Source organism: Nyctereutes procyonoides, unplaced genomic scaffold (genome assembly GCF_905146905.1).
Source record: "Nyctereutes procyonoides isolate TBG_1078 unplaced genomic scaffold, NYPRO_anot_genome, whole genome shotgun sequence".
NCBI classification, from domain to species: Eukaryota; Metazoa; Chordata; class Mammalia; order Carnivora; family Canidae; genus Nyctereutes; species Nyctereutes procyonoides.
Genome location: NW_026575034.1, coordinates 17,530,855 through 17,552,954, shown reverse-complemented (window position 1 = coordinate 17,552,954; position 22,100 = coordinate 17,530,855). Strand labels below are relative to the sequence as shown.

The window sequence follows — 22,100 nt, the reverse complement described above, 5'->3', positions numbered from 1 at the left end:
GATTTATAGTAATCTCAGTTATAAAAGCACCCAAAAGATGATTAGTTATTTGAAATGAGATGATATATAGGAATAATCTATATAGCCTTTATAAACCAGTCCTTTAAAAATTTTCATTGGCATTGAAAGAACCTAATAAATAAAATAATCCCTTGCAGTACTCAAGTTCCACTTAATTTCCCCTTGAGGACAGGGAAGGACAGAAAAACTTCAAAATCACGAAAAGCAAAATTAGTAAAGTTTTCAAATTGCTAGCTAAAAATTAGTTCATTTAGTTAAGGTTTCTTTCTTAAAATACCAACACAGATGTTTGGCCTCTCTGCCTTGAAACTCTACGCTTTTTGTAAAAAATGTTCAGAATGTCACGTTAAATCCCCACAAGTAACATTGTTGCAACAAGAATATAAATACTAACAAATCCCAAGTTAGTAATAAATAACCTATTAAAATAAGAATGTCACATGTGAACCCATTTATATCTGAGAAGCCTCTATACAAGGTTAAACAACAGCATGTGCTGGAATAAAGGCAGTATCTGTTTTTATGTATTTATGAAATATTGAATAAAAAAATATTAAGTGCCCTAGTCCAGGTGTATTTGAAAGCAGAAAAAAAAATCCATGCTTTTTTCTCCCCAGAATATGATTATTCAAGTGAAAAAGGAAAATATTCATAGCCTGAGGGTACCTCACTCTTCTATAAATGACTAATAGGTATATGCTAAAATTAAGGTTAAAGAAACCTTAAAACTTAATTCCTCAGTTAATAGCACAAAAAGTTCTAACGGAAAAAAAGCTCTCTAAAACAGTTTTTGTAGTTTTATCAGCAATCACAGGGTATCAAGAAATTACCTAACTTTAGGGCTTCTAGAGACCTCCATCTGTTAATCAAATTCCTTTGTTCTCTATAATTATAATACCAAAGAAACTGCAGCAAAGTAACAAAACGCATAGCTTAATTTAGGTCAAATTTATTATGTTTTATTCTTCTCATAAAGGTACTCCATTATTTCCTTCCTACAAAAATGAGAATCACTGAGTCATAGAATAGTTCATATTCAGCTTCATAGGAAAATAACAAATTATCTTATTTCTTACTGTCTTATATCTTACTAAATTTTCTAAAGGAATTATATACCATTTTACTCTCTAACTAGCAAAGTTTACAAGTTCCATTTGTTCCATAACTTTACCAATACTTGGTATTCTGATTTTTAAATTATTATAAAATAGTGAATGTAAAAGGCTAGCATCATGATTTAAATTTACACTTCGGGGGATCCCTGGGTGGCTCAGTGGTTTAGCGCCTGCCTTTGGCCCAGGGTGTGATCCTGGAGTCCCAGGATCAAGTCCCGCATTGGGCTCCCTGTGTGGGGCCTGCTTCTCCCTCTGCCTGTGTCTCTGCCCCTCTCTCTCTCTCTCTCTCTCTCTCTCTCTCTCTCTCTGTCTCTCATGAATAAATAAACAAGATATTTTTAATTAATTAATTAATTTACACTTCGTCAATTATTGACATAGATCTTTTTTCTAGATAATTTAACCTCAATATCTTAGTGGCTTATAAGAAAAAAATGTTTATTTCTTGTTCACATTTCATGGGGTTACAGCTCCACTGCAACTCTGATGGGTTCACCTGGGCTCTGATGAACTTAGCTGCACATATCTTCTCTTTCCAGAACTGTAATGAAGGAGTAGCCTCTCTTACTGACCAAGTGGGTTTCCTTTATTCTGAGATACTTTTATACTTTCTAAAGTCTCTAGCTCATTAAAAATTTGTTGCCTTTTTCTTATTGATTTGTAAGAGTTTTTATAATCTGAGCTCTAATCTGTCAGCAGTTATATGCTTTGCAAACATCTCTCACTCTGAGGCTTGCATTTTCACTATCTTTATGGTTTTTTCTTTTTGGTGAAGAGAAGTTCTTAATTTTAATGTGGCCAAATTTATCAATCTTTTCTTTTAAGATCAGCGCTATTTGTGACTTGTGTAACAAATCTATTCCTATCCCAATGTCAAGGATATCTCCTTTAAAGCTTGTTTGAAAAATTGTATAGGTTGTCTTTTCATATTTAAATCTTTAATCCTCATGAAACTGTTTTTAGTATATAGTGTGATATACAAACACCAGTAAGGTATCTGTACATTTTTTTTGTACACATGGCCACCTAATTTTCTCAGCTATTTATTAAATTTTTCATTCTTCTGTCACTGATCTGAAATGTCAGTTTTGTCATAAATCACATTCCCATATATGTGTACCTCTGTTTATTATCTATCAACATCCGTTTATGAACTCTGTTCTATATTCTGTTCTTTTGGTCAATCTGTTTATGATTGTGCCGATACCATACTGTCTTTGATTTCTACAGTCTTAAATTAATTAAAAATTGTTTTAAGTTTTATTGAGGTATAATTGATAAATAAAATGGTAAAATATTTCAAGTGCACATCATGGTGATTTGACATATGCATACATTGTAAAAGGAGTCCCATATTTATGTTTTGTTATTGTTTGATGCAAATATTTAAGTTGTACTCTCTTAACAAATTTCAAGTATGTAATACAGTTTTATCAACTATAGTCACCACATTTTATATTAGGTCCCTAGGCCTTGGTCAACAAATAGGTAAAAATTTGCATTTCTTACCAACTTCTTTTTTTTTTTTTTCTTATTCTATTTCCTCCATTCCTCATGCCCTGGCAACCACTTTTCTATTCTCTGTTTCTAAGAGTTTGACCTTCTTCTTCTTTTTTTTTTTTTTTTTTTAAGATTCTACATATCAGTTATGCCATGCAGTATTTATTTTTCTCTGTCTGACTTATTTCACTTATCATGATGCCTTCAACAGCTATCCATGTTATTGTAAATGGCAGGACTTCCTTCTTTCTCGTGGCTAAATAATTTCCTTGCTTTTATATACCACATCTTCTTTTTCTATCCATCTGTTGATAGACACGGTGTTTTCCCATCTTGGCTATTGTTAAAAATGCTGCAGTAAACATGGGGGGTGCAGATACCTTTCAATACCTGTTTTCCTCTGACATACTCAGAAGTGGGATTGTTGGAATTAATATGCTTGCTCTGATTTTACTTTTGTGTTTTTCATGGTGTCTGTAACAATTTACATTCCTACCAACAGTGCACAAGGGTTCCCTTTTTTCCACATCCTTCTTAACCCTTCTTATCTTCTATCTTTTTGATAATAGCCATTCTAACAAATGTGAAGTGATACGGTGATTTTGATTTCCATTTCTCTAATGATTAGTGATGTTGAATACATTTTCCTGTACCTTTTGGCCATTTGTATGTTTTCGTTTATTTTTATTTTTTATTTATTTTTTTTATATGTCTTCTTTTAAACTACTTTTTGGTATCTAACAGGACCAATTCCCAAGTTTGTTGTTGCTGTTTTAGGACTGCGTTGGTAATTCTTAGGCTTTTGCTCTTCTAGTTAGAATTCTGATGGAAATTGCATTGCCTCTATTGATTATTTTGGGAAGAAATGATATTTTTACAATATCGAGTCTTCCAATCCATGGACATGGTTTATCTTTCCATTTATCTAGGCCTTCTTTCATCCAGAAATTTCATTATTAATTATACCTAGTAATTCTCATTTTCCAATCTAACAGAATTTAACATGCACTTTGTTTACTTCAGAGTTCCACAGATAGTCTTTGAATTCTTAATTATTTAATTACACTTTTTTCTCCTGTGCAAAATGTTTGAGAAATAATTTCTGTATCACCTATAAACAATATGATGCCAATGTCAGTATCTAACATGTGAGAGAGGATGGTGAAATCTTATTATTTGCTTCTCCTAAACTGTCTTCATTATTCTATGGGAAGTTTATTTCTGTAAGATAAAATATATATTTTGACGCCAACTAGAAGTATTTTTTGACCTTATTTATATGTATGGTGCTTAGCAATTATCTAATTGAGTAATTCATTTATAATTTGGATTATCCATCATTCATTATCATCTCCCTTAATAGTACTACTAAAAACTGAATGAAATGAAAAATTAAGTAATTAAATAATCTTTTTTTGTTTTTTTAATTATTAAATAATCTAACATTATGTAACATGAAACTGTTTTAAAGACAACTTTTCATTTTCAGAAGGCTTGCTTCAAGAACAAAATAACTTATTTTTACCTATTTGTTGGCTTAAAGTATTCTTCAAGAGCATACAAAGATAGTATGAAAACTCATTATTTATGACAAGTAATAAATGTTTCTGACAGAAATATTATGGATATTGATTCTTTATTCTATTCACTATGTACGGAAGGCTTAAGAACTTGACATATCAGTAATTACAGAATCTCCTGGGAAAATAAAAAGCATTCTCAAATATTAGAAATAATCTGAAAGAACTTAAGATTACCTGTAGAGTACAGTTCATCATCCTTATTATATAGTCAAACTGCTGATGGTCTAATATAGCCCGGTTTTGCTGGACATGTAATCCCAGCTCATCAGTGAGACACTGTCTTGCTGCCTTTCCTTTAAGGGCTCTCAGTGCAGCTGGAAGGGTCTGAGGACAAGAGAGTAGAAGTGAACAAAAGGCCTCAATGGAAAATAACAACTTTCAATCACACTAAAAATTCAAGCGTACCCAATAAACCTTAACAAAGATATTAGAATTAAACTTACAGAAAAGTTTTGATTTGTTATTAAGAATAATTATAAAATAGATAGGTTTATAGTTATTTTTATTTGTAAGCCAGCATGAAAAATAAGACTGATTTATACTATAAGTTAAAAAAAAACATTAATTTCACTTTAAAAAAAAACTCAACAAAACTTTGGTCACCAAAACATTCATGACACTTAGACGCCTTCTTTCAATAACTGGCCACATCTCTGAGGCAAGAACAGAAAGAAAAATTAAAATGACAAGAAACACAGGTAATTTTATACTTTTAAATTGGTCAATTATTTAATCACTAGTCAATTTTAATTTATGACTAGAGAATTCTACATCCCCTCATCTCACTTCATTATCATATTAAAGAAAGAAAAAAGACTCAGATCAACAAATACAAATGTCCAGATTTACGCATTAAAATTCTTTCACTTCATACCCAGAAGAATGTCTCTTCCAGTTCACCATTTAGAGCTTAGTTAATGTACTTTATATAAAATAATAACAAGCGGGATCCCTGGGTGGCGCAGCGGTTTGGCGCCTGCCTTTGGCCCAGGGCGCGATCCTGGAGACCCGGGATCGAATCCCATGTCGGGCTCCCGGTGCATGAAGCCTGCTTCTCCCTCTGCCTGTGTCTCTGCCTCTCTCTCTCTCTCTCTCTCTGTGACTATCATAAATAAATAAATAAGTAAAAAGTTAAAAAAAATAATAAGCTTATTTAACCTTGTAAACCTAAAAAATACAGATTGGAGGAGCAAATAAGAAGGAAAGGAAGAAGTCTGAGTGTAGGAGAGCATAATAATATTGTTATAGGCAGGTACAAGAAACAGGATGTAAAACCTGAAAGCAAGAAAACAAAAGGAAGTCTTAACACTTTAAGCCTAAGACAAAATGGAAACCAAAAAAGTCAAAACCTAAAAAGGCTTGGGGTCATTTACCCTAAGCGTAAGAGAGATGTTACTCTTTTCATGGTTTAGTCCCTCGTAATAGATATTCAGAGCTATAATGAGTCACTAATATAAAAAGGTTACATTATATTTAACATGTTTTCTTTTTTTTTATTTTTTTTTTTTATTTTTTTTTTTAATTTTTATTTATTTATGATAGTCACAGAGAGAGGGAGAGAGGCAGAGACACAGGCAGAGGGAGAAGCAGGCTCCATGCACCGGGAGCCCGACGTGGGATTCGATCCCGGGTCTCCAGGATCGCGCCCTGGGCCAAAGGCAGGCGCCAAACCGCTGCGCCACCCAGGGATCCCTATATTTAACATGTTTTCTTAAAGAAGGCAAGAAAATATGCTTTAATGAGGCACATTTAGTTGAATACCACTTTTTTTATAATTCACTTCTTATTCTGACTAGATTCTTTGCAATAAATAAAATTATATTTAAAATGTTAAATTTCTAAGTAGGATTTAAAGAACAATGTTTAAATGTTTAAGGAAAAAATCACTATATTTTTCTGGTAGCCATGTGTCTATCTATGCTTGGCTAAGATTTTATTTATTTATTTTTTTATAAATTAATTTTTATTGGTGTTCAATTTACCAACATACAGAATAACACCCAGTGCTCATCCCGTCAAGTGTACCCCTCAGTGCCCGTCACCCATTCACCCCCACCCCCCACCCTCCTCCCCCTCCACCACCCCTAGTTCATTTCCCAGAGTTAGAAGTCTTTATGTTCTGTCTCCCTTTCTGATATTTCTCACACATTTCTTCTCCCTTCCCTTATATTCCCTTTCGCTATTATTCATATTCCCCAAATGAATGAGAACATACACTGTTTGTCCTTCTCCGGTTACTGTGGCCAAGTTCAAAAAGGGTGTTGCCTGAGTTCTTCTCTGGGATTTTGATGGAATCTTGTCTCACATTTAGATCTTTCATCCATTTTGAGTTTATCTTTGTGTATGGTGCATGAGAGTGGTCCAGTTTCATTCTTCTGCATGTGGATGTCCAATTTTCCCAGCACCATTTATTGAAGAGACTGTCTTTCTTCTAGTGGATCGTCTTTCCTCCTTTATCGTATATTAGTTGAGCATAAAGTTCAGGGTCCACTTCTGGGTTCTCTGTTCTGTTCCATTGATCTATATGTCTGTTTTTGTGCCAGTACCACACTGTCTTGATGAACACAGCTTTGTAGTACAACCTGAAATCTGGCATTGTGATGCCCCCAGATATGGTTTTCTTTTTTTAAAATTCCCCTGGCTGTTTGGGATCTTTCCTGATTCCACACAAATCTTAAAATAATTTGTTCCAACTCTCTGAAGAAAGTCCATGGTATTTTGATAGGGATTGCATTATACGTGTAAATTGCCCTGGGTAACATTGACATTTTCACAATATTAATTCTGCCAATCCATGAGCATGGAATATTTTTCCATCTCTTTGTGTCTTCCTCAATTTCTTTCAGAAGTGTTCTGTAGTTTTTAGGGTATATTTTGAGAACCATTTGAATGGTAAATGGTTCTCCAACCTTTTATTTTCAGGTTGTAGGTGTCCTTCTGTCTAAAATGAGTCTCTTGTAGACAGCAAATAGATGGGTCCTGTTTTTTTATCCAGTCTGAAACTCTGCGCCTTTTGATGGGGTCATTAAGCCCATTCACGTTCAGAGTTACTTGAACTTCTTCTTAAAGGGGAGTTTTAAGAGTCCCCCTTAAAATTTCTTGCAGAGCTGGTTTGGAGGTCACATATTCTTTCAGTTCCTGCCTGTCTTGGAAGCTCTTTATCTCTCCTTCCATTTTGAATGAGAGCCTTGCTGGATAAAGTATTCTTGGTTGCATGTTCTTCTCATTTAGGACCCTGAATATATCCTGCCAGCCCTTTCTGGCCTGCCAGGTCTCTGTGGAGAGGTCTGCTGTTACCCTAATATTCCTCCCCATGAAAGTCAGGGACTTCTTGTCTCTTGCTGCTTTAAGGATCTTCTCTTTATCTTTGGAATTTGCAAGCTTCACTATTAGATGTCGAGGTGTTGAACGGTTTTTATTGATTTTAGGGGGGGATCTCTCTATTTCCTGGATCTGAATGCCTGTTTCCCTTCCCAGATTGGGAAAGTTTTCAGCTAGGATTTGTTCAAATACATATTCTGGCCCTCTGTCCCTTTCGGCGCCCTCGGGAACCCCAATTAAACGTAGGTTTTTCTTCCTCAGACTGTCATTTATTTGCCTTAATCTGTCTTCATGGTCCCTTAATTGATTGTCTCTTTTTTCCTCAGTTTCCCTCTTTGCCATCAACTTGTCTTCTATGTCACTCACTCGTTCTTCCACCACGTTAACCCTCGTCGTTAGGACTTCTAGTTTGGATTGCATCTCATTCAATTGATTTTTAATTTCTGCCTGATTGGATCTAAATTCTGCAGTCATGAAGTCTCGTGAGGCCTTAATGCTTTTTTCTAGAGCCACCAGTAGCTGTAGAATAGTGCTTCTGAATTGGCTTTCTGACATTGAAGTGTAATCCAGATTCTGTAACTCTGTGGGAGAGAGGGCTGTTTCTGATTCTTTCTTTTGAGGTGAGGTTTTCCTTCTAGTCATTTTGCTCAGTGCAGAGTGGCCAAAAACAAGTTGTATTGGAACACGGGGGAGTATCACTGGTCCGTCTAGCTGGTCTTCTGGGGGAGGGGCCTGCTGTGCTGATTTTCAGGTGTCAGCACTTGGGGGAGCTGCTCTGCCCCTGCCTGCTGCAGGGCTCAGCGGGGGTTGTTTACCCCGTGGGACCCAGGGAGGAACAGCAGCAGTTGCTATGGCAACTCTGGAAGCCTGGATTCAGCCTCCGCAGGAACTACGGGGCTCGGGGCTCTCGGCTCTCCGTCCGCAGGGCCTGGAGGCTCCGGGGCGGGGCCGCTGATGTGCTCAGCTCGGGGCAGGAGCGTCCTCGCTGTCCTGGGCCCTCCCGGCCTCTGCCTGTCCCGGGGGAGGCCGGATCCTGGGCTGTGTCCCGGCGCCCTGTGCTCCGGGGCCTGCGCTGTTGGATTCGCGCTCCCGCCCCGCAGCCCCCTCCGCGGAGCCGCCGCCCGAGCCCCTCCGAGCTGCTCCGGTCCCCGCCGTGCGCGCTGCAGCCCTTAGGGAGCTCGGCGCACTCTCCCGGGGCGCAGGTGTCTGTTAGTGTCCCCGGGAGCCCGAGGGCATCCCCGCCCTCCTGGGTCCTGCTCCAACTCCCTGCGAGCCCCTTTCCACCCGCCCGGGAAGGTTGGTGCAGCTCCTGCTCCTCCGGGACGGGGCTCTCCTGTCCTGGGGACACTCGCCCCGGCCTCAGCCCGGCTCCTCGCGGGGCCCCTCCCCCTCGGAGGCCTTTTGTTCCTTTATTTCTTTTTCCCCGTCTTCCTACCTTGATAGAAGCCGGACTCTTCTCACTGTAGCGTTCCAGCTGGTCTCTCTTTACATCTCAGGCTGAATTCGTAGATTTTCAGGATGGTTTGAAGGTTATCTAGGTAACTTGGTGGGGACAGGCGATTTGGGGACCCTGCTCTTCCGCCATCTTGCCCCTCCTTGGCTAAGATTTTAAATCTTAGACACAATTCATTTAAAATGATCAAATCAGAGGCAGCTGGTGTCTCAGTCAGTTAAGCGTCTGCCTTCAGCTCAGGTCATGATCCCAGAACTCTGGGATGGAGCCCCACATGAGGCTTCCTGCTCAGTGGGGAGTCTGCTTCTCCCTTTCCCTCCATCCCTCCCCTCAACTTGTACTCTCTCCCTCACTCTGCTCTTTCCTTCTGAAATAAAATTAAAAAAAAATCTTAAAAAAAAAAATAAAATGATCAAAACAATGAAAAGACACTTGATAAGGAATAGAGATGTAATTAGAGGAGAGATCATTCTGCACGCTAAACATGTAAATCTGAAAAGGAAATGATGAATGCTTTTGGGAAAGAAGGCATTTTATTACCTTTTCAGTCTCCAATGTTTTATTCTCAAATATGAATGAGATGCAGTTTCTAACAACTTCCAATCTCTGTGCACTATTGAAAACTGTTGTCACTTTATCCATTATCGAAACTAGGAGAAGAATATAAAGACAACACAAATAAATTAAACTTCTTCAGCAATTACAAAAGCAAAGGAAATATTACTGTTTACAGTTTATATGGTTGTACCTATTTACATGACCAACATTTAGAATTTATGGTTGCATGGCATCGAAGGTATTCCATTTCATGGCTTTGATTACATAATTAGGTTTTGAAGTGTCAGGTTAGTCAACAGCTTTTAAGGATAATTTCACAGGATAGATTCCAATGACAAACTAAACTCTTATGCAAATTAATTCATAATGCACAGTAAGATTGTGAAAAAGTAAACATCTACTTTTAACTTCAATTGTAAACAAAATGATAAGTGTTTGGGGTATAGTATCATGACAAAAGTGGCTATGGCTAATACTTATATGTGAGAGGACTACTAACAAAAAAAGAAGCTGATATTTCTAAGACATTACCAAAGAAAAACTACATACCACAAAAAAATCAGATTCTACAAATATGAGTAATGGGGGCTTGAGAAAGCACTATACAAAAAGAGAAATGGTTATGGCCTATGAATTACTATATAAACTTGGGAGTAGTTTTTTAGTCCTATGAACTACGTACCAGTCACCTTTACCATAAGATTGAATAATTCTAGACTAATATATAGCCTAAAATTAGAATAAATTTCTTATTAAAAGAGTATTAGGATATAAATAAAAGTAATGTTAGTTAAATAGAAGTATAATTTCACCAAGAACTTTACCAAATCATTGTTACAAAACATGTAGTATCAATAATTCTAAGCTAAAAAAGAAAGACTCTTTATATATTTTTTTTCTTTTTATTTGAGTGTTAATACACAATGCTACATTAGTTTCAGGTGTACAACTTAGTGATTTGACAAGTTAATACATTATGCTTTGTTTACCACAAGTGTAGCTACCATCTGTCTAGCTATTATACCATTGAATTCTTTATTATATCTTTTTTTTTTTAGATTTTATTTATAAGAGAGAGAGAGCGCATGAGAGCATGAGTGAGCACAAGGCGGGGTGGACAGAGGGAGAGGGCGAAGCAAGATCCTCCCTGAGCAGGAAGCCTGATAGGGGGCTCCATCCCAGGACCCTGGGATTATGATCTGAGCCAAAGGCAGACACTCACCCAACTAACCCACTGAGATGCCCCTATGCTATGTCTTTTATTCTTGTAATTTGTTCATTTCATAACTGGAAGTCTCTATCTCCCACTCCCCTTCACCCATTTTACCCAAACCCCTCCTTGTTCTCTACATTTATAGGTCTGATTCTGCTTTTTCTTTAAGATCTCTTATTTTATGGCTGCTCTTGGAATCTAAAGGTATAATCCCTTCACTTCCTTCATATCTAAGAAGAAAGACTATCATCTCTTATTTATCAGCATCCTTTTCATTTCATTACTACAAAATCTTATATTCTTAAATCATTTTTAAAAGTTTATTTTGAATAATTTTAAGCTCACAAAAAGTTACAAAATAGCACAGAGAAGATTCATGTACTCATCACTCAGCTTATCCTCAATGGTGACATCTTACCTAACTATAATGCTTTATCAGAATCAGGAAATCAACTGGCACCATATAATTAACTAGACAACAGAACTCAAATTTTACCAGTTTTCTTCATATTGTTTTTAATCATGCAACACTGATATATTCTGCATTATCATGATAGTTAAATATATTATCTCACATGACTTCTGTATGAAATGTTCATTCTTAATTGTGTGCTCTGGTGCTTCCCACACATGTTAAGTCAGTGGAATAGGCTGAACTAGAAATCTATCTATATTTAGAGTAAGAAACTTCTTAGAGTATCCAAATAATACCACACACTTTATTGAGCAATATCTTTAACCTGTGTTTATAAACTTTTAATTCTAAAATCTCTTCAGTATTTTAAATTTTCTTTAGGGCAAGCTATTTAAAAAAAAACAAACAGATTTTCTGGTAGCAAGTCTTTTACCATCTGGGAATTATTTGAGACTATGACTTAGTTCACTCCCAGAAGAAAGTTGGAGTTTGAGTTACTGATATTCAGATTAGCCAAATCCCCAGCTGTGGCATTCTAATACTCACTTTCTAACATCTGATGACAACTCTGGTTTATGGGTACTTGACTTACCAGGGTTTCCTTTCTAAAGCTTTGGCTTTCCAATGCTAGTTCTAGCCAATCATCATTAGTCTGGCTCCTCTAAAGAATGGGTAGAAACTAATTAACCTCTCAAAATGTGAATGCCTCATACAGAGCAATTTTACAGTTATATTAAATGAGTGTCATGTAAAATGAAACATTCATATTTTTTAATTTTAGTACAAAGGAAATTCTGATTCTGATCAACCCAAATGAACCAGAAAGTTGGACATAGGCTCATTCATTCATTCATTCATTCATTCAGATTTTATACACAGGGCTAAATACTAAGTTATGTGTACCTCTCTCACTGATTACAATGAGATACTCCACATATATCTAAAGAAAGAATTTGACATGGGTTGAAAATGAGGAAAGTAAAGAGACTATACAAAGATAATATTGAGACAAGGCTACAATTCAAGTAAATTAAATTTTAAACAATTTCTCATCTCTTCACGTAGGTATTTAAAGAAAGAACTCAGCTAGCTTATGAATATTAAAGTTATCTAACTCCTTCAAAAGATAACTATTTACCCTAACTTGTCTACCTTCTCCATCCCCTCTCTATGTTAAAGTCCAATCAACACTTAAGTAAAAGCTATTAATTCTTAAGAAAATAATGGCAAAAACTTTGAAAACAAAGGGTTGCAGAAGGGGAGGTGGATAGGTGGATAGGGTAACTGGGTGACAGGCATTAAGGAGGGCACATGATGAGATGAACACTGGGTGTTATACTCTATGTTGGCAAATTGAATTTAAATTTAAAAAAAGGAAAAGAATGGCAAATTAACATTCCTACATAAATATACAATGACTATACTGTTATCCATTGATAATAAAATTACACTCACTTCTAAGGTATGATGGAATAGTTTGTAGCAAACCAAAATTCCTACCAAGAAAAATTACAAAAGTCAGAGAAAATGCAAAATGATCTTCTTAAATATATCAAATTCCTATAGAAGCAGAAGGACTGGAGAACCTAAAATTCCAGAGAAGGGAAAAGAAGCTAGAGAGGTGAGTTAACACACACATCTACTTTTTCCCCCAGAAGATTTGCCAATACTGGGTATACACAGGAGGCTGAGAACTCAGGGTTGACTCTGGCAGATGGCTAAGCTGACCTGCAAAGTTTCTGGTGAAAGCTGAACTGACAAAAGTAGATGCGTGCTATGGCCTCTAGGTAAACCTCTAAAACAACAATAAACATACATATAAACAACAAGTTAACAGAGATAAATTATGGAATAAGAAAAATAGTTTATTAGGTGGGGGGGATGGGGTAACTGGGTGACAGGCATTAAGGAGGGCACGTGATGAGATGAGCACTAGGGTTTTTTTTTTTAAGATTTATTTATTTAGGGAGGGGCAAGATGGCGGAAGAGCAGGGTCCCCAAATCGCCTGTCCCCACCAAATTACCTAGATAACCTTCAAACCATCCTGAAAATCTACGAATTCAGCCTGAGATGTAAAGAGAGACCAGCTGGAACGCTACAGTGAGAAGAGTTCGCGCTTCTATCAAGGTAGGAAGACGGGGAAAAAGAAATAAAGGAACAAAAGGCCTCCGAGGGGGAGGGGCCCCGCGAGGAGCCGGGCTGAGGCCGGGGCGAGTGTCCCCAGGACAGGAGAGCCCCGTCCCGGAGGAGCAGGAGCTGCACCAACCTTCCCGGGCGGGCGGAAAGGGGCTCGCAGGGAGTTGGAGCAGGACCCAGGAGAGCGGGGATGCCCTCGGGCTCCCGGGGACACTAACAGACACCTGCGAGCGCAGGAGAGTGCTCCGAGCTCCCTAAGGGCTGCAGCGCGCACGGAGGGACCGACCGGAGCAGCTCGGAGGGGCTCGGGAGCGGCTCCGCGGAGGGAGCTGCAGGGCGGGAGCGCGAATCCCACAGCGCAGGCCCCGGAGCACAGGGCGCCGGGACACAGCCCAGGATCCGGCCTCCCCCGGGACAGGCAGAGGCCGGGAGGGCCCGGGACAGCGAGGACGCTCCTGCCCCGAGCTGAGCAGATCAGCGGCCCCGCCCCGGAGCCTCCAGGCCCTGCGGACGGAGAGCCGAGAGCCCCGAGCCCCGTAGTTCCTGCGGAGGCTGAATCCAGGCTTCCAGAGTTGCCATAGCAACTGCGACTGTTCCTCCTGGGGCCCGGCGGGGTAAACAACCCCCGCTGAGCCCTGCAGCAGGCAGGGGCAGAGCAGCTCCCCCAAGTGCTAACACCTGAAAGTCAACGCAACAGGCCCCTCCCCCAGAAGACCAGCTAGAGGGACCAGTGATACTCCCCCGTGTTCCAATACAACTTGTTTCTGGCCACTCTGCACTGAGCAAAATGACTAGAAGGAAAACCTCAACTCAAAAGAAAGAATCAGAAACAGCTCTCTTTCCCACAGAGTTACAAAATCTGGATTACACTTCAATGTCAGAAAGCCAATTCAGAAGCACCATTATACAGCTACTGGTGGCTCTAGAAAAAAGCATTAAGGCCTCACGAGACTTCATGACTGCAGAATTTAGATCCAATCAGGCAGAAATTAAAAATCAATTGAATGAGATGCAATCCAAACTAGAAGTCCTAACGACGAGGGTTAACGAGGTGGAAGAACGAGTGAGTGACATAGAAGACAAGTTAATGGCAAAGAGGGAAACTGAGGAAAAAAGAGACAATCAATTAAGGGACCATGAAGACAGATTAAGGCAAATAAATGACACTCTAAGGAGGAAAAACCTACGTTTAATTGGGGTTCCCGAGGGCGCCGAAAGGGCCAGAGGGCCAGAATATGTATTTGAACAAATCCTAGCTGAAAACTTTCCCAATCTGGGAAGGGAAACAGGCATTCAGATCCAGGAAATAGAGAGATCCCCCCCTAAAATCAATAAAAACCGTTCAACACCTCGACATCTAATAGTGAAGCTTGCAAATTCCAAAGATAAAGAGAAGATCCTTAAAGCAGCAAGAGACAAGAAGTCCCTGACTTTCATGGGGAGGAATATTAGGGTAACAGCAGACCTCTCCACGGAGACCTGGCAGGCCAGAAAGGGCTGGCAGGATATATTCAGGGTCCTAAATGAGAAGAACATGCAACCAAGAATACTTTATCCAGCAAGGCTCTCATTCAAAATGGAAGGAGAGTTAAAGAGCTTCCAAGACAGGCAGGAACTGAAAGAATATGTGACCTCCAAACCAGCTCTGCAAGAAATTTTAAGGGGGACTCTTAAAACTCCCCTTTAAGAAGAAGTTCAAGTAACTCTGAACGTGAATGGGCTTAATGACCCCATCAAAAGGCGCAGAGTTTCAGACTGGATAAAAAAACAGGACCCATCTATTTGCTGTCTACAAGAGACTCATTTTAGACAGAAGGACACCTACAACCTGAAAATAAAAGGTCGGAGAACCATTTACCATTCAAATGGTTCTCAAAATATACCCTAAAAACTACAGAACACTTCTGAAAGAAATTGAGGAAGACACAAAGAGATGGAAAAATATTCCATGCTCATGGATTGGCAGAATTAATATTGTGAAAATGTCAATGTTACCCAGGGCAATTTACACGTATAATGCAATCCCTATCAAAATACCATGGACTTTCTTCAGAGACTTAGAACAAATTATTTTAAGATTTGTGTGGAATCAGAAAAGACCCCAAACAGCCAGGGGAATTTTAAAAAAAGAAAACCATATCTGGGGGCATCACAATGCCAGATTTCAGGTTGTACTACAAAGCTGTGTTCATCAAGGCAGTGTGGTACTGGCACAAAAACAGACATATAGATCAATGGAACAGAACAGAGAACCCAGAAGTGGACCCTGAACTTTATGCTCAACTAATATACGATAAAGGAGGAAAGACGATCCACTAGAAGAAAGACAGTCTCTTCAATAAATGGTGCTGGGAAAATTGGACATCCACATGCAGAAGAATGAAACTGGACCACTCTCTTGCACCATACACAAAGATAAACTCAAAATAGATGAAAGATCTAAATGTGAGACAAGATTCCATCAAAATCCCAGAGAAGAACTCAGGCAACACCCTTTTTGAACTTGGCCACAGTAACCGGAGAAGGACAAACGGTGTATGTTCTCATTCATTTGGGGAATATGAATAATAGCGAAAGGGAATATAAGGGAAGGGAGAAGAAATGTGTGAGAAATATCAGAAAGGGAGACAGAACATAAAGACTTCTAACTCTGGGAAATGAACTAGGGGTGGTGGAGGGGGAGGAGGGTGGGGGGTGGGGGTGAATGGGTGACGGGCACTGAGGGGTACACTTGACGGGATGAGCACTGGGTGTTATTCTGTATGTTGGTAAATTGAACACCAATAAAAATTAATTTATAAAAAAAAAAAAAGATTTATTTATTTATTTTTGATAGACATAGAGAGAGAGAGAGAGAGAGAGAGAGGCAGAGACACAGGAGGAGGGAGAAGCAGGCTCCATGCCGGAAGCCTGATGAGGGACTCGATCCCGGGTCTCCAGGATCGCGCCCTGGGCCAAAGGCAGGTGCTAAACCTCTGAGGCACCCAGGGATTCCCTGAGCACTAGGTTTTATACTCTATGTTGGCAAACTGAATTCAAATAAAATTTTTTTAAATTAAAAAAATAGTTTATTAATCCAAAAGAAAGGAAGAAAGCAGGAGGAAACATGAAGCAGGAAGATTAAATAGAAAAAAAACAACCCAGTAAACTACATTAAAGCCATTAGTATATCAGTAATTACATTTATATAAATATAAGGAATATTATTCAATAATAGAAGTAGTATACTAAGATAGACTGGTTTTTAAAAAAAACCCAACCACATGCTGTTTATAAGAGGCATTCATAAAATATAAGGCCCAAAAATAAAATAAAATAAAATGCCCTAGAAAGTTTGAAAATAAAAGAATAAAAGAAGATAAACCATACAAACATTAAGAAAGGAAATCTTGGTATAGCAATATAAACATCAAAGTATACTTTAAAGCAAGGAGCATTACTAGAGACAAGAACGAGACAAGAACATTTCATAATGATAAAAGGATAAATCACCAGGATGCTATAATATTTATAAATATATCTGCATCCAATAAATCACCTTCAAAATATATGAAGAAAAATATGGATAGAATTAAAATGAGATATAGGCAATTTTACTATTATAACCAGAGACCTGAACACAACTCTCTCAATAGCTAAAAAAGAAGATAAAAGGGATCCCTGAGTGGCGCAGCGGTTGGGCGCCTGCCTTTGGCCCAGGGCGTGATCCTGGAGACCCGGGATCAAGTCCCACGTCAGGCTCCTGGTGCATGGAGCCTGCTTCTCCCTCTGCCTGTGTCTCTGCCTCTCTCTCTCTCTGTATGACTATCATAAATAAAAAAAAATTAAAAAAAAATAAAAAAATAAAATAAAAAAGAAGATAAAAATCAATAAAGAAAGACAACCCATAGGATGGGAAAAATATTTGCAAATTATATTATCTGATAAGGGACTTGTATACAAAATATATATAGGACTCTTATGAATTAATAATAAAAGGCAAGTAGCCCAATTAAGAATGAATAAAGGATCTAAATACATATTTCTCCAAAGAAGATATAAAAATGGTAAGTGAGTCCATAAAAGGATGCTCTACAACATTAGTGCATATGGAGAAATCAGAATGCCCATACATTGCTGGTTGGAATGTAAAATGATGCAGCTGTTTTGGAAAACTCTCTGGCAGTTCCTCAAAACATTAAACATAGGTTTACCATATGACCCAGCAATTCCACACCCATGTATATACTGGAGAGAATTGAAAATATATATACATACAAAAACTTACACATGAATGCTCACAGCAGCATTCTTAAAATGGTAGCCAAAAAGGAGAAACAACCCAACTATCCACCAATTGGTGAACAGGTAACAAAATGTAAAAAAATAAAAAATAAAAATAAATAAATATATATATATATAATATATTCTAAGTAATATGTCAAAGTAGGATTTAAAGAACAATGTTTAAATGTTTAAGGAAAAAATCACTATATTTTTCTGGTAGCCATGTGTCTATCTATGCTTGGCTAAGATTTTAAATCTTAGACACAATTCATTTAAAATGATCAAATCAGAGGCAGCTGGTGTCTCAGTCAGTTAAGCGTCTGCCTTCAGCTCAGGTCATGATCCCAGAACTCTGGGATGGAGCCCCACATGAGGCTTCCTGCTCAGTGGGGAGTCTGCTTCTCCCTTTCCCTCCATCCCTCCCCTCAACTTGTACTCTCTCCCTCACTCTGCTCTTTCCTTCTGAAATAAAATAAAAAAATCTTAAAAAAAAATAAAATAAAATGATCAAAACAATGAAAGGACACTTGATAAGGAATAGAGATGTAATTAGAGGAGAGATCATTCTGCACGCTAAACATGTAAATCTGAAAAGGAATATATACATATATACATACACACACATATCTATACAATAGAATATTATTCAGCCATAAAAAGCAATGGAGTACTAACACATGCCAGAAAGATGAACCTTGAAAATATGCTAAATGAAAGAAGCCAGTTACAAAAGATCACACACTGTATAACTCCATGTATATAAAATGTTAGAATAGGTAAATCTATAAAGATAGAAAGATTATTGCCTAATGCTAGGGAAGGGCTGGTTTTGGGGGATAATGGGGAGTGACTGCTAATGGGTATGGGGTATGTCTATTTGGCATAATGAAAGCATTCTGAAATTAGTGAAAATGAGTGCACAACTCTGGGATATGCTAAAAATCAGGGAATTGTGAGTATTAAAGAGTGAGTTTTGTGGTGTGTGACTTCTATCTCAATATGGCTGTTTTTTAAAAAAGAAACAATTTTTCTTTTCTGGGTTAATGGTTACTGTTTGTGAGAGACAGTGAATGGAAGGATATTTCTGAATGTTGACAATGCTCCAATTCTGGTCACGCAAGTTTGTTTACTTTGTAAAGATTTGTTAAGTGGTACACTTTCAATTTTGTGTCTTATATCTTGATAAAAGGTTTACTTCTAAAACAAAACAAAAAAACTCCCAGATAAATACATACCAACAGGTGGACCTGCTGGCACAACACATTTCTTTTCCACTCGTGAAGCAGGAGGTGCATTCTGGTTCTTAGCAAGATTTTCCTGTATTAATTCCTGTACCCGAGTTTCATTAATCTTTGGGAAAGGAAGAATATGAACTCGCAAGTGGGATCCTTCTGTTGGACGTGGAACTTTCTGGAATGCCATATGAGGGTTGGGATTCTCCTGCAACATCAAACAGGTATAATTAACCAGAAGTTAAAATAACAATGGTAGACTGCCAGCTAGAGAGTGGGAACTCAGAGGGCCACAAACTGAAATCAGACAGATGAGTGATTATACATAATTCAGATACATGCCATAAAGAGAACCAGAATCTTACTTCTTATATGACCTATCAGTAGCATGTGATATAGCTGATCACTCTTATTCCTTTTCCATGAACACTTTCACACTTGGTTTCTAGGTCTTCTTGCTATATCTTTGTCTACTTTTCACCTGTCTACTCAGAATTATTATCTGAGCCCAGGGTTCAGACTTTGGGCCTCTTTTCTATTTCTACTTACTTCCTTGGTGACAGCTTCCATTCTCAGTATTTAAACCATAAAAATGCCAATGATCATAAATTTTTATCCCCCACTGAGTTTTCTCTTGAATGCCATACCCAAATATTCAACTATCCACCCATAGTATTTCCATTTGGATTTAAAATAACATCTTAAATATATGTCCAAAATGGAGCACTTACTCTTCCAAATCTGCTTTCTATAGTCTTCCGCACTTCAGTAAAAGACATATTTATTTTTCTACTCAGGTGAAAAGCTTAGAGACATCTTTAATGCCCTTCTCTAATACCTAATTATCCATTCTTCTATAAATCTTTCAGACTTTGCCTTTCAAATATGTCCATAACTTGACCACTTTTCAACAACACTGTGGTTCATGTCAACATGTCTATATTACCACAGAACAGTCTCTCTGCTTCCACCCTTGCTCCTTCCCTTACTCTATCCTTAACACTGCAGAATGATCTTAAAAATATGTCAAACCATCACCTACTCTACTCATTCATCACATACTCTATTCAAACTAGATCTTCATCTGACTGAGAGTAAAATCCAAAGTTCCTAAAATAATTTACAAAATAATTTACATGAAGACTCTCTTCTTCATTTTGCTCTAGCCATGGAGACCTTCTTGTTCTCCCCTCAAGGCCTTTGCACTTAACCATTCCTTCTACCCATCTCCCTACAATTTGAACAGTAACCTCTATTCCTTCCTGTATTTCTTTGCTCAAATGCCACCTTTCTTGGCCACCCTACCTAAACTATACCCCCTAACACACTCATTTTTCCTCTTATATTTTTTTCCTTAGTACTTACCACTTTTTCATATACTACAAATTTTACTTTTTATTGTCTACCCTTCTCTTACTAAAATGAAGCTCTGCGAGGGCCCACATTTCAGCCAATCAAAAAATATTTTTTGTCTTCTGCTGTATACCTGTTGTATCCAGAAACTGCCTGGCACATAGCAGGCACTGTAAACTACTTTCTACTGTTTTCCAAAGAGTGGGACACAATGTTGAACACTTACTAGGCCTGCAATAATTGAATTAAATGTGTCAGTTAATATTTACATAGACCCTTAAGGCTGGTGTCAATTTTTATCCAGCCACTCAGTTAAGTAGGATTATATTTCAAATACTATAGGCAGAATGGAATCCATCCTTTAATAACATTGTCTATCTAGGGAAGCTGCTTTACCACCATTATTCTTTGCAACCAGGAAATTCTCTTTCCCCCTGAACCTGTTATTCATATTGTAGATTAAGCTCAACACTACTGTATATGTTCTCCATACAGTTAAAATGGACATCTGTCATCACCTACTAGAGCTGTTCCCCACAATTCTTTATGGTTATTTGGCCTAGACCCAGATAAAGAAACGGTTGGGTCAAGGTAGATGATACAGGTAGCATATCTCAGCAACACAATGGAATTAACACTCTTTTAAGTGTAAAAAAGCCTGGGTTCTAGTTTTTCTTCTACTCATTATGTAATGCTTGGTACGTAACTTTGCCTAAGTAATATACTTAGGCTTCTCTTACAAGGTTCCCAAGAAGGTGAAGTCAGATATAAAACTTGTTCTTGCCAAAGTAACTTTCATTACTTTGTATTTTCCCTTTGTATTTTTAGTAAAGGCAGGGGAAAATAAATAAATAAATAAATAAATAGATAGATAGATAGATAGATAGATAGATAGATAAATATCTCTCCAAGTCTTCATGATCACTACTTTCTACACTATATGCTGAAAAAACTGTTCTAAAATTATGCCTAGATTAACACCAACCTCACTGGTCTGTAGTTCCTGAAACTGTCCTTTTCAAAAGTAGTATGTTTGTTTTTCTCTGTTCTTCAGACACAATGGCTAAGATATCTTCTTAAAGTTACAAATACCAGTTTTCTAAAACTTGTTGGTAGTTTTTTTCAGGCTAGAAAGGTAATTCATGTGGATTTTGAGGGTCTGAATCAGAATCATTTAAAGTACATTATTCAGAGGCACCTGGGTAGCTCAGTTGGTTAAGCGTCTGCCTTTGGATTAGGTCATGAACCCAAAGTCCAGGGACTGAGCCCCATATTGGGCTCCCAGCTCAGCGGGAAGCCTACTTCTCGCTCTGCCTCTGCCTGCTGCTCCCCCTGCTTGTGTTCTCTCTCTCTCTGTTATATAAATAAATAAAATCTTTTTAAAAAAATAAAATACATTCTTCATTACTTCTGATTCTATTTACATTTATTTTCTTTATAATAAAATTTAAAACTTTATTTTCCATGATGTAAATAATATTCATTGTAACAAATTTTAAAACATGGAAAATAAAGGTAGAAAATAAAACTTAGGGATGCTAGTATCTTTTCTAACTATATTTTATCCATCTCTCTTAATGTATATATTCTTCAATCTTGTTCTAAGACTTAAGGCTATTTAGAAAATTAAGGATACATATATTATTTCTAGTAAAAATCCTGCAATGTGATAGGTTCATCTTAAATTTTGTAAGGAAGAATAGAGATCCCAAAATAGTACAGATATTTCTGAAGAAGAGTAAATGGAAAAGTCAAACTTCCTAGATATTAAAATTTATATAAACCTGTAATGATTAATATAGTATGGCAACTGGTATGAGTAAGGGTTAAAAAGGCTAATGGAATAAAGAGCCCAAAACAGGACTATGTGTAAAAATGTAACACAGGTGGCACTACAATTCAGAGGAAAGGTCAGACAATTCAATGAAAGAGT

General features: G+C 37.7%; 1 protein-coding gene across 4 annotated transcripts in view; it reads right to left on the bottom strand.

Moving 5' to 3' along the window:
* The window catches only part of SBF2 (SET binding factor 2), a 463,379-nt gene that overhangs the window by 176,478 nt on the left and 264,801 nt on the right, over positions 1-22,100 (bottom strand). For all 4 annotated transcript variants that reach the window (XM_055317649.1, XM_055317650.1, XM_055317651.1 and 1 more), the window contains 3 exons: positions 18,818-19,022; positions 9,534-9,643; positions 4,394-4,543 (listed from right to left, as the gene is read on the bottom strand). In XM_055317649.1, the coding sequence (XP_055173624.1) occupies positions 4,394-4,543; positions 9,534-9,643; positions 18,818-19,022 (465 nt within the window). The remainder of the gene's footprint in view (positions 1-4,393; positions 4,544-9,533; positions 9,644-18,817; positions 19,023-22,100) is intronic.